The sequence below is a fragment of the Triticum aestivum genome, chromosome 3B (genome assembly GCF_018294505.1).
Source record: "Triticum aestivum cultivar Chinese Spring chromosome 3B, IWGSC CS RefSeq v2.1, whole genome shotgun sequence".
Taxonomy (NCBI): domain Eukaryota; kingdom Viridiplantae; phylum Streptophyta; class Magnoliopsida; order Poales; family Poaceae; genus Triticum; species Triticum aestivum.
The window spans coordinates 444,188,642-444,201,264 of NC_057801.1; the positions used below are offsets into that span (position 1 = coordinate 444,188,642).

General features: G+C 44.3%; 2 protein-coding genes across 2 annotated transcripts; one reads left to right on the forward strand and one right to left on the reverse strand.

Moving 5' to 3' along the window:
* The first annotated feature begins 382 nt into the window (after positions 1 to 382).
* LOC123065498 (acidic endochitinase) lies at positions 383 to 1,442 on the forward strand. The gene has a single exon (XM_044488762.1). The coding sequence runs from the start codon at positions 436 to 438 to the stop codon at positions 1,333 to 1,335; it is 900 nt and encodes a 299-aa protein (XP_044344697.1). The 5' UTR covers positions 383 to 435; the 3' UTR covers positions 1,336 to 1,442.
* A 1,557-nt stretch (positions 1,443 to 2,999) lies between these two features.
* On the reverse strand, positions 3,000 to 10,490 carry LOC123070270 (plastidial pyruvate kinase 2). The gene is made up of 12 exons (XM_044493381.1): positions 10,159 to 10,490; positions 8,347 to 8,634; positions 7,954 to 8,119; positions 7,156 to 7,290; positions 6,974 to 7,084; positions 6,801 to 6,889; positions 6,547 to 6,609; positions 6,073 to 6,248; positions 5,390 to 5,492; positions 5,150 to 5,298; positions 4,493 to 4,601; positions 3,000 to 3,423 (listed from the first exon to the last, which is right to left on the reverse strand). The coding sequence occupies exons 1-12, from the start codon at positions 10,393 to 10,395 to the stop codon at positions 3,316 to 3,318; spliced, it is 1,734 nt and encodes a 577-aa protein (XP_044349316.1). The 5' UTR covers positions 10,396 to 10,490; the 3' UTR covers positions 3,000 to 3,315.
* Between the last annotated feature and the right edge of the window lie 2,133 nt (positions 10,491 to 12,623).

The window sequence follows — 12,623 nt, forward strand, 5'->3', positions numbered from 1 at the left end:
GCTATGTGAACGTTTTAGATATCACGTTGGGGAAAAAAATTGAACACCCAAGTTCGAAATCCTGGATCCGCCACTGCTCCCGGTCTGCGTACTTGCCAAACTTCCTGAAAACAGCTCGCTGAAAATTGTACAATGCCAAGATCAATATGCCCAACATTTAATGATTTTGTACAAGTATAATCCCAACAATTAATGATTCTCTACAACTACATTGAACATGTGGAATTTGCATCAAGTGATGAAGTCTTCCAAGTCTACGTGCCAAGTCTTCCAAGTCCACTGTCCAGTTTGGAAAAAGCCAACGCCAAACTTGGAACCATTCAACGATTCGTCCCTATAAATGGCCCACAACACCTCTTCACCGCCAAGCAAATCACGTACTAAGACAAAGCATTCGCAAAAGCTTTACCATCTCGTGCATCGCCGTGACTAACAATGGCTTGTAAACTCAAATGGTCTCCTCTCCTCTCCATTCTCCTACTCGCCGGCATGGTTGGCATCTCCCATGCCGGCAACATCGCCGTCTACTGGGGCCAGAACGGTAACGAGGGCACGCTCGCCGACGCCTGCAACTCCGACCTCTACGCGTACGTCATGGTCTCCTTCCTCAGCACCTTCGGCAATGGCCAGACCCCCGCACTCAACCTCGCCGGACACTGCGATCCGCTCTCCGGCAACTGCAACGTTTTCAGCTCCGATATCACGACGTGCCAGTCCAACGGCGTCAAGGTGCTCCTCTCTCTCGGCGGCGGCGCCGGCAGCTACGGCCTTTCCTCCACCGAGGACGCCCAGAGCGTCGCCACCTACCTGTGGGACAACTTCCTCGGCGGCAGCTCGTCGTCCCGCCCGCTCGGCGACGCCGTCCTGGACGGCATCGACTTCGACATCGAGACGGGCAACTCGGCGCACTACGACGAGCTGGCCACGTTCCTGTCACAGTACAGCGCGCAGGGCAGGAAGGTGTACCTGACGGCGGCGCGGCAGTGCCCGTACCCGGACGCGTCGCTGGGGCCGGCGCTGCAGACGGGGCTGTTCGACAACGTGTGGGTGCAGTTCTACAACAACCCGCCGTGCCAGTACGCGAGCGGGGACGCGAGCAACCTGCAGAGCGCGTGGAATACGTGGACGAGCAGCGTGAAGGTGTCTGGAGGCTTCTACCTCGGCATGCCGGCCTCGACGGCCGCGGCCGGGAGCGGGTACGTGTCGCCTGGCGACCTCACGTCGGCGGTGCTCCCCGGCGTGAAGGGCGCCAGCAACTACGGTGAGATCATGGTGTGGGACCGCTACAACGACGTGCAGAACAGCTACAGCAGCCAGGTGAAGGATAGCGTCTGAGTCTTCGCGCGCGCGCGCGGGAAGTGCGACCGTGCACTACACAATAAATCACTCTTTTCTTGACATACAATAAATCAGATATAGGAGTATATAATACTTCTACTACATATGGCATGCCCATGAAGTGGCTAAGTTGATTTGGGACTGGATAATAAGAGCGGGCGAGCTTGGGTCGTGGTAGAAATGATATGGATGCTTGGTGTACACTTGCAACACATGCCCTGAGATAAATAAAGTAATTTGGTATCCATCCGGGTTACTATTACACTGTTACTACATTCAAAAATAAAGGATTTCAATACAAATCTGACGTAGGATATTTTAGGGCTAAAAATCTGACGCCCTCAGGTACGTCAAATCCAGATCGAACGTATGGCAATTAATCGTTGTAGCATGGTATTTTTTTTCTGTTGATTTTTTACGTTACATGGGCATTTTTACTGTAGAACATGGCAAATCCTATGCCGAAAGCATGGTAATTTTATCTTTTTTGCATGGCAAATCTGGCCGTTACTTTTAGCGCTTAAAACCTTGTGGATACATATTGTGCGCACTGATCAGCGAGATGCAAAGTTAGGGTAAAAAAACATCAACTAATATTTTGACCCAAATGATAAGTGCCGTATGTGTGGCACGAAACAATCCGAGCTTAACATTTTTTTCAACTAAAGTTGTCATCCGAAAAGGAAAAAAATCCTAAAAAAACTGAAACTTGTCATCCGAAAATAAAATTGCCATGTTTAACAACTAAAGTTGTCATCCTCGCCTTGCGTCACTAAACTTGCCATAAAAACATTTGAAATTGCCATGTGTTCGTGCCACACGTGTGTGTGTGACACTTTTCAGGGGGTCCTATTTTGATGACTAATCAGAATTTTCACATCAACTAATAAAAAAGTTTGACCGACTGAAATTCGGTCACCAGTCTCACGACGACTAAGCGTTAACACCTGCATGATGGACGGGCCCCAACAGTATTCCGGTCGCGGGTCAAGATTCCAAGAACTGGGAGCACCAGAGAACTAACCGCAATCTCCTCGAGTCCTTTTGACGGTTTCGCTGGCTCTACGTAGGGCTGTGGTGTTGTGCTTTGCTGCGGGCCGGGCATGTCTGCCTTGGCTGCTCATCTGCAGCGTTCCCTTTTGTGTTGGCGGTGTCGATGGGCGACGGTGCCTCAAGCCGAAAATACACTATTTGTTGCTTTAATAATCATGTCATGTCAGGCTTAATTTTCATCTCGCGGGCATGCCTATGCCTCCCTCTCGGGCAACATCATCCTCCACGCTGAACTAGTTTTTTTCTTTTAACCAGGCATAACCCCTTTCCATTACTGCAACATAACAAAAATACAACAAGTCCACAGAATGAGACGGGAGAATGAGACGGGAGAGGGGAGAGCGAGTTCAAGCACCGCCGGAAAATCTAATGTGAGCACTCGCCATCGAAATAACCCACTGAAGGGCAAAAACCTGGCGACACCAAATCAGTAAGAAGTTTAGATGGGGCAACCCTCCCAGACAGCTCACAGACTCCAGGAATGAAACATAAACCAAAGCAAAAGACAGCCCACGCTGAACTAGTTAACAAAGGCAAAATTGATAACGGCCTCTCAGTCCTGTGCCAGTTCTGGAATTAAAGGCAAACACATTTTGCAACAAAGTTCCTGTCGAACAAGTCCTTGTAATGTATTAATGCATAAATTGTTTTACAAAATAAAGAACCCTACAGCACTCCCAAGCTACAGCTAAAAACAGGAGGAAATGATTGGTCTGAGTCATTTTACACACAAGAGTAGTAAACAGCAAGAGAGAATAGAATCACAACACTCGCTCTCAAACAACAAATCTACGTAGTACACATGCTATCAAGCTCATGGCTCAAGGACAGTAATGCCGGCATGGCATCATAAACGGACCTTTTGTATTCGCCCCAATCACAGCAAATACCTCGGTTACTGGTCGTGCAAATGGGAATTCCTCATCAAACCTTCCTAACCTGAATATTGTGGGTGGACTGCGACCTCCAGATGGGTTGTCTGCCACTCTGAACGAGTGCAACCTCCTCACCTTCCTTCACCATACCATGCTTCTGTGAAATGTAGCATATCATGTTAGACGACATATTCTCATGTTATAATAAAAAGAAGTGGTACCAAAACGTATGTGGAAATGGAATAGTGTGAACATGCATGTTGCCGCGAAAATCATGTAACTTCTCCAGCTAATTTCTCCGCCCTTCTAATTAAGCACACAGATCAAGGTCACATGCGCTTGCTTGTTTAGTTTTACTATTTCTTAAAGAAGCTTCAGGACGATTCTAGATTTAATATGCTGCGAGTACCCCGTATTTCCCTATTTCCTATATGCATTTATGTCCGTTTGATTTGAAATCAGACGGTGGAGAGAGAAAACAAAAATGAATGTTATGCACCCGGCTTTCAGTATAGATCAAAGTTGGGAACGTAATTGCTTTACCATGATATATGTTTGGGAGCAACGAATGCAGTTGGTAGCTGCAATTTGCGGGCCAAACTATGTGAACACGCTAAATTTTTGCACATTCCATAACTGAAGAGCAATAATTTAGTGGACAGTGCGATATCACATGTATTAGCCCCAGAAACTCGCCAAAAGAAGAATGCATCATCATCATTTGTGACCACAATCGAGTGAGTTGTTCGTCACTGTAATAGGCCCATTTTGTCTTCCATAAAGTCAATATCTTGGTTGTTATTGTCTTAAAAGCCCATTTTTATTTCCAATAGTCTGTGTTATGGTCCTACACCTATTTTGGGCAGAAAGTAGTTCCAATTCCACGATCATATATTTAGCATCAACCTGTTTATAGTGCACTGATTTAGTTCGCTTTTGGTAGATCATGCCTCAGGAATGTGTTCTACAACTTTTTGCGGGGCATTTCGGGTTTGCGAATATCATGAGCACCCGATGAGCAGGAACATCTGATACATCCTCTGTACCCACGCTCCAAAAGGCCTTCCAAGTTTCAAAGGCAATATAGCCTAACTAATTTCAACACTTAGTGCAGGCTCTTTTAGGGTATTTTAACGGTTTCATGATGTACTGCAACCACAATGGTAGATACGTAAGCTAATGCCATTAAAAAAATACTAGAAGGGATGGGATAAATCAGTGATTACCAGCAAGTAAGATAAAGCATCACCAAATGTCTTCTCAGCACAATCAGAAAATTCCATGTGAACTGGACATACACCTTGGTACAAAGCCAATCGTTGTCTAACTATCTCCCTATAAACAGTAAGCAACATCAATAACACTAAGGAATGCTTTAAAAAAACAAAATGTGAACAAAGAGGGCAACAATATTATGCTTCCAAAAATAATAGATCTAATCTTCAGATCAGTTCTCCCACAACAGTAGGATAAAAAACATATACCGCCACAACATTATCTAAATTCAGTTTCATCAGTGATAACCTCTTCTCCTAGGATATACTAGTTTCAATAATCAAATGACTTGCATGAGGCAAACAGTCCCTAGGAATGACTTCATGCACATGTTAGGGATACGGTGTTCACCAAGTAGAAAAGCACAGCTGGTTTTCAACCCACATATGTTGGTGAATAAGCAGCTAAGTGCGTCATTTGCTATTGCTTGTCAAGGTTATCATTATGACTGGATGACAATGCAAGAAAATGTATTGGTAATTAATGTATTGCACATGATTAACATTGAATATCTTAGCAGCATCGGTGATTTTGTTTCTTAACATGTTAACATAGGAGTTTCATTTTATTGATGATATAACATTGGAGCAAAAGCAGAGAAATCTTACTGATCTGTGAAGGCAAATATGGTGCCAGATGGGCGGTAATGGCTAAGTAGGATGGACATAAATCCCGTCCTTGTGAAAACCACAATTGATGTACCAAGTGTATTGGACATCATTGTTGAATGGTAGGCAAACATTTCGCTCATGTGGTTCTACAGGGAGGAAAGTAAATAGGAAAGATAGAAACTGGGTTAAAGTAAAGAAAAAGACGTGCAGTGTCAGTTGGGATATTGCAGTTCAGACCTTGAACACCTGACCAAGGTTAGACGGTGTTTCCCCGCCAGTAATAGTTGCTTCAGTTCTTAGTGCAACAGTATGCATGACCTTGACAGCTTTCAAGGGAAATCTGTCCGGCATCAAGTGGTAAAGCTTAGTCATGTATCCATCTTAAATGCACGTCATAAATAGCAAGCATCTTTTAAACAAACCAAAAGGGCAACAAAAAGAGTGCAACTAAACATCAACATACCCACTCCTTTATTCATGATCTATTAAAACAAAATCGAGCAATCCATGATTCATGTGGCAGTTCAGTAAGTCTTAACACAACAAAAACGTTCGAATGAGCTAACTTAGATGGAAACCAAAACAACATGATACCACAAATTCAGAGCAGACATATTGAAAGTAGAGTCAGATATCATAGTTTACTCAGGATAAATAATAGGACAAGAGCAAAATCACCAACAATTACAAATAGCAGCTTATAGGTGATGAATACACATTAGTAGTTCTAACAATTTCTGGAACATTTAAAGAATACAATCACAAAAATAACATCCTATAGTAGTGCAGAAATATTACTGTAATAAAATCAGCTGGCTTTTGTTAGTTCAATTATGAACAATAGACTGTGGGTGCACATATAGTTTGCTGGAAATATATAAACAATATTTTGTTATGCATAAGAAAACGAAAACACATACTTTCCATGTGCAGTTTCCCCAGAAAGCATAACTGCATCAGCACCTTCCCGAACAGCTATAGCAATGTCTGAAACTTCTGCACGGGTTGGAGTTGGATGAACGATCATGCTTTCCAGCATATTAGTGGCGACAATGACAGCTTTTCCCATGCTTCTGCACATTCTAATAATTTCTTCCTGCACCGGGACACATGAAATTCTAAGCATGTCATGTATATCCTATATCGAATCAACTAAGGAAGCACAGAAAGTTCAGTGCCAGGTTTCAAATTGGATAGCTACCTAGATGTATAGACAAACAAGTGCAAAGTGGCCCTCAGTTAATAATTATTTCCTTCCAAGCGTAAATTGTGTAGTTGATATTGTACAAAGCACAACAAAGTTTGTAGCTTTTCGCTTAAACAAATAACTAAGCAGGGAAGTGGGCATTTAGTGCAATGGACTTGTGGACAGTGTGCAATAAACTAGATCATACCTGCAGCAATGGTACCTCCTCGATAGGAAGCTCAGCCCCCAAATCACCCCTGGCAACCATAGCCTACAGAACTCGACAAACTATACATCAGTACTTCAAAACTAAAATCAACAATGACACACTCTGTAGAAAAAGATTAAATAGAGAAGAAGCCCTTTTCATGATGCCCATACAACTTAAGGTCTTTCGTAGTTAAGATATATTTTATAGTGCATCTTGCTAAACTCAAGAAACAATGAATATCAACCTCTTACCCCATCAGATGCTGTAATGATTGAATGTAAGTTTGGAATAGAATCTGCACTTTCAATTTTCACAATTATGTGTATATCCGCATTCGAGCCTGAGTCAAAATAAAAAGGAAACATGGTCAAGACACACTCAAAACAACACCGACGCTGTTTATAAAGTCCGGAATGATTATTACTTCTGAGATAATCCTTCAATTCATGCACAACTTGAGCATCTTTGACGAAAGAAACAGCATAGTAGTCAACCTGATTTTCCACTCCAAACTTAATATCATCCCAGTCCTTATCTGAAAGTTTGGAAAGTGTGCATGAGACAAGAGCATATTTATTATTCAATGAAACATATGATGACTATTACCGGTGATTGATGGCAAGGTTGCGCTCTTGCCACGGACATTCAGGTGACGCCTGGATTTTAATTCACCTCCATCAATAACTTCACATTTTACAGAATCTTCGGTTTTTGATTTGACCAGAAATGACATCATTCCTCCTAAATAACCAATAGAATGATCATTAAACACAACATAAATCACTTTAATGTCAAAGTTACGTAATCAAAAAATATAATCATCCTTACAAGCATAAAAAATACAGAGAACAAAGGTAGAAGGATGTTAGATGGGTATCTGATGTTCTAATTCAATTGTTAATCAGTTGTGCACACTAAGCAAGACCACCTGCAAATAAAAGTGCTGGTAAACTCCATCTCAGAAAGCTGACTTAAGTACAAAAAAAGATGCAGGTATTAATGCTCTCAAAACTACAGGGCAATGTTGGAAACACTGTGTCTCCGCATGCATAAACGATTGATGCATCATGACTCCATGCTAGTAGGCAGTAGTTAGCCACACAATGTGTTCCAGGAAAGCAATAAAATTAAGTGTTAGCAGAGAAAACGTATAATATCATTACACTGGACAAAATCAGAAGATTTTAAACAACATGTGACAGCTTAGCTTAGCCATGTTAACAAAGACCAGCTCTTCGTGAGCCTATCCAATTCACTATATACAGTTATGTGCCGCAATACAAATTTATTCAATCACTAGCTAAAAGTTAGTGGTAGACTATTTCAGATAAACGGATTTGCTGCATCCGCACATTCTGCAAACAATCATGTGTCACCAACAAAGATCAAAGAACGTGCACATACCATCCACAAGGAGCATGTCACCGGCTTCTACATCATTAACAAAGTCATCATAGTTAACACTAACACATGTCTCAGTCCCAACCCCCCTCTTAATTGTGAAGGTGAATTCCTGGCCAGTTTCCAAGAATATAGGCTGAGGCAAATCTCCGCTCCTAACTTCTGGGCCCTGAAGATGTAAAATCTAGCTTCAATCATAGAAATCAAGGTACAATATGATGAAAGAAGCGCGGCATCAAAAGGTTTAACTACAGTATTTATTAACAGAGCAAATCATGCGCTAGCATGGGCATGACAGACTTATAATTAAGACTGGCACAAATAGAGCATCTTCTGAAGACGAGATTGCTCATCCATCAGAGTGTATGCATAAGCTCTGAAAAAAGGAATACAAACCTTGGTGTCAACCATAAGCGCAATCACATTGTCCTTCGTTTGAGCATTATACTCCTTCACCAAGTCGATAACTTTCTGGTGTGATGCATGGTCTCCATGTGACATATTAAGCCGAGCCACATTCATGCCAGCCTCGGCAAGGTTCCAGATCATCTCTCTCGTGTTAGTTGAGGGACCAATTGTGCACACAATCTTTGTCTTGCGCCTAACATTTGGTTTAGACCACACACCATTGGCTGCTGTTGCCAATTGCTGGACAGCCTTAAGATGCTGGAAATTTTCTTCTTCCTGTCAAGAAGTATTATTGACAGTAAGTTTCAATTCATAAGGTTGCTTCCAAAATAGAAATACACCTTACTATTATGAATAACTGCAACACGCGAGCCAGAAAACATGTCATGTTAAATAACTTCCTATCATAGAGAAAATTAGAAAACAAGAATATATGTCACGTTCATCATAAGCGGTCATAGCTTACTGTATAAGTGGCTTAGAGAAGACTCGGAATTGTGATTTAACAGAAGTGATCAGAAAGTAGCATATCCATATTTAAAATAGTTCATCTATTTTGAGCTATTCTCAGTAAGATTAAGGGGTTCCGTCCTTTAAAGTGGCAGGAAATAAGCTAAGCAATACAGATTCTGCTGAGAATTATTCCCGCAAACGATTTTTAAAAGGGACTGTTACAAAGTATACCAATTATTTATACTTTTCGGGTGCATTACTTAACTATATTCAATGGTTCCAATGTCAATTATGCAAACAGTAACATAATTAATAGCTATCCTCTCAGTTCAAACTTTGAGCCAGATAATTAATAGCTATCCTCTCAGTTAAAACTTGAGCCACATAATTAATAGCTATCCTCTCAGTTACTCAGAAATATACGCTTTACAACAGTCAAAACGAAGGACAGAATTTGGTTTACCAGACAAGCAGCTCTTATGGATGCATATAAACATAAAAGAGCACAAACAGACGCCAAAATTCAAGCAACAACGCATGGAGGAGAATTTTGAGAAAATGACATCACCAACAGTCCAGGACTCTAAATTCCACCGTCACGCGCACGAAAATGATGCCCCCGGACGTGACAAATCCGATTTCACCGTCACTGAAAGCCAATTTCATGCCCCGAAAGTAACCGGAGACCACAAAAACCGCGGTTCCCGAGCTAGCGAGCAGCTGAGGAGGTAGCAGTCAGGTACGAGGATGCACTACCTTGAAGACCGCGTTGTCGTCGGGCGACACCAAACGATTTTTAAAAGGGACTGTTACAAAGTATACCAATTATTTATACTTTTCGGGTGCATTACTTAACTATATTCAATGGTTCCAATGTCAATTATGCAAACAGTAACATAATTAATAGCTATCCTCTCAGTTCAAACTTTGAGCCAGATAATTAATAGCTATCCTCTCAGTTAAAACTTGAGCCACATAATTAATAGCTATCCTCTCAGTTACTCAGAAATATACGCTTTACAACAGTCAAAACGAAGGACAGAATTTGGTTTACCAGACAAGCAGCTCTTATGGATGCATATAAACATAAAAGAGCACAAACAGACGCCAAAATTCAAGCAACAACGCATGGAGGAGAATTTTGAGAAAATGACATCACCAACAGTCCAGGACTCTAAATTCCACCGTCACGCGCACGAAAATGATGCCCCCGGACGTGACAAATCCGATTTCACCGTCACTGAAAGCCAATTTCATGCCCCGAAAGTAACCGGAGACCACAAAAACCGCGGTTCCCGAGCTAGCGAGCAGCTGAGGAGGTAGCAGTCAGGTACGAGGATGCACTACCTTGAAGACCGCGTTGTCGTCGGGCGACACCGGCAGCACCTCGGCATCGGCGCTAATCACCGAGGCGACCGGGTACTCACGTCGACCCCTTGAGGCGACGCTCCCGCTCCACCTCTCCCTCACGTCGCGCGGGCCGAAGGGCAGCCTCGCCACAGGCCGGAGCGAGTCGGCCCCAGATGCGCCGCCGAGCGGCCTGGCCGCTCCCGCCGCGCCCGCTGCCGCCACCACCTGCGCCATCTGGATTCAGAGTTGGAGATGAGGTAGTGAGGCGTGCGAGTCGTGTGCCTGTGCCGTGAGCAGTGCAGAGGGCAGACGGGTTTGGGTTTAAGCTGATGCGCATCTGCTTCGTTTGTATCGAACGGGGAACGAGGTGGGCGTGGGCCTATGGTGTGGCCGCGGGTGAGCTGGCTTTGCATTTCGCGTCGCCACGCTACATACGCCGTTCGCTCGCCCCGCCCAGCCGCGCTCACTCGCGCCTCGCCTTGGAGCCTCCGTTGTGGCTTGTCTAGTTGGCCGCTATAGAACCTCGGCAAATGCACGCGAGTTCGTCGCATCCAGTATGGCGTGACTTTGCAAGTATTGAACCGGCATCTTCAATAGATCCTACTACCTCCGTGCTCTGGTTTATTGGTCCCATTGTATTTCATGTCAAATTTTAATAATAGATTGAACTAATAAAATGTTCATGCATGTCAAAAAAATATTATTAAAAACTATTTTCAAATACGAATCCAACGATATAATTTTTGTTGATGGAGTAACATTTTATTAGTTAAATCTTTGATTAAAATTTGACACAAATTACAAAAGGGACCTATAAACTAGGACGGAGTGGAACCTAGAGCAACTCCAACGCGCCGACCCATTTTCGTCTGCGTGTATCCGTTTGGGTCGCCATTGATAGAAAAGTCGGTCCAACATGCCGACCCAAACTGACGCACGTCCGCCGGGCGACCCATTCCTAGCTCAAATTTGGGCCTTTTCTGCGTCGCCGCGGACACGAAACGGACGCACGTGACGCCCGCCTACTCCTCTCCTGGCTCGCAAGTCGGTGGCACATAGGCCATTCTCTTCCACCCCCATCGACAGCAAACCCTCGTCTCCGCCTCCCAGTTCCGGTGCCCCTGCCAGCAGTCCGCACCCACACACCTCCCCCGCACGCCGCCACCTCCCATGTCGCCGCCACCACCGCCGGGCCACCACAACTTCCCCCCACCCCACCCACCCCCGACATCGCCACGAGCACGAAGTTGCCACCATGCGGCCCCGGCCAGCTCCTTCATCCATCGCCACCACGCTCGTCGGACGCAGCCAGGTCAGCTTATTCGGCAACGCCCGCAAATTTTTCAATAGTTTGCCCCCAAGGTACAAATGGGCTCCGTCGATGAGTTGTTTTTCGACAGTTTCCTCTGCGACTTTGATGATTCCTCATCCGGCGATGAGGAGATGGTGGTTGTTGTGTTGGTTGTCCATGACCACCTTAGTAGGAAGCAGCTGTTGTTTCAGGGCTCGATCCCGGGGCACAATCCGGCGATGAATCGCAACCGAGAGAGCGAACATTTCCTTCTTTGGAAGGACTACTTTGAGACACCCAACCCGCTCTTCAAACATCACCAATTCCGATGCTGTTTTCCGTATGGCTAGGCATGTTTTCAACCGTATTCGGGAGGGGGTGGTCAGATACGATAAGTATTTTCAGTGCAAGGAGGATGCCCTTGGAAAGATTGTCTTCTTCTCTTATCAGGAATGCACTGCAGCTATCCGGATGCTTGCATACGGAGTCCCCGGTGATCTCATTAATGAGTACGTCTGTATGAACAAGTCTACGTGCCTAGACTCCATGTACAAGTTCTGCAAGGCTGTGATTGCAGTGTTTGACCCTGAGTACTTGAGAGAGCCAAATGCTGAAGATACAGCCCGCTTGTTGGCAATGAATGCTAGCGGGGGCTTCCTGGGGATGCTTGGCAGCATAGTCTCTATGCACTGGGAGAAGAACTGCCCTTCTGCTTGGTAAGGGCAGTATATGGGCTGTGTCGAGGCTTGCGCTGTCATACTTGAGGTCGTGGCATCACAAGATCTCTAGATTTGGCACTCTTTCTTCGGCATGGCCGGATCGCACAGTGGTGTCAACGTGCTTCAACGCTCACCGGCTTTTGCAAGGCTTGCCGAAGGCAACTGCTCGCCAGTGAATGTTAACATCAATGGCCACAACTACAACAAAGGATGCTACCTAACTGGCAGTATCTATCCTCAGTGGACCACTATTGTGAAGACAATCCCCAACCCTGTCGGAGAGAGGAGTGATACGCCTCCAACGTATCTATAATTTATGAATCATTCATGCTATTTTATTATCTGTTTTGAATGATTACGGGCTTTATTATACACTTTTATATTACTTTTGGGACTAACCTATTAACCGGAGGCCCAGCCCATATTGTTGTTTTATTGCTTGTTTCAGTATT

Excerpts from the sequence above, each read along its gene's own strand:
- LOC123070270 (XM_044493381.1), bottom strand. The coding sequence starts at position 10,395 with ATGGCGCAGGTGGTGGCGGCAGCGGGCGCGGCGGGAGCGGCCAGGCCG. Across the intron at positions 7,291-7,953 it reads TGACATGCTCCTTGTGGATG|GAGGAATGATGTCATTTCTG; the intron begins GTATGTGCACGT and ends TTGGTTATTTAG. Across the intron at positions 6,890-6,973 it reads ATTGAAGGATTATCTCAGAA|GCTCGAATGCGGATATACAC; the intron begins GTAATAATCATT and ends ATTTTGACTCAG.
- LOC123065498 (XM_044488762.1), top strand. The coding sequence starts at position 436 with ATGGCTTGTAAACTCAAATGGTCTCCTCTCCTCTCCATTCTCCTACTC.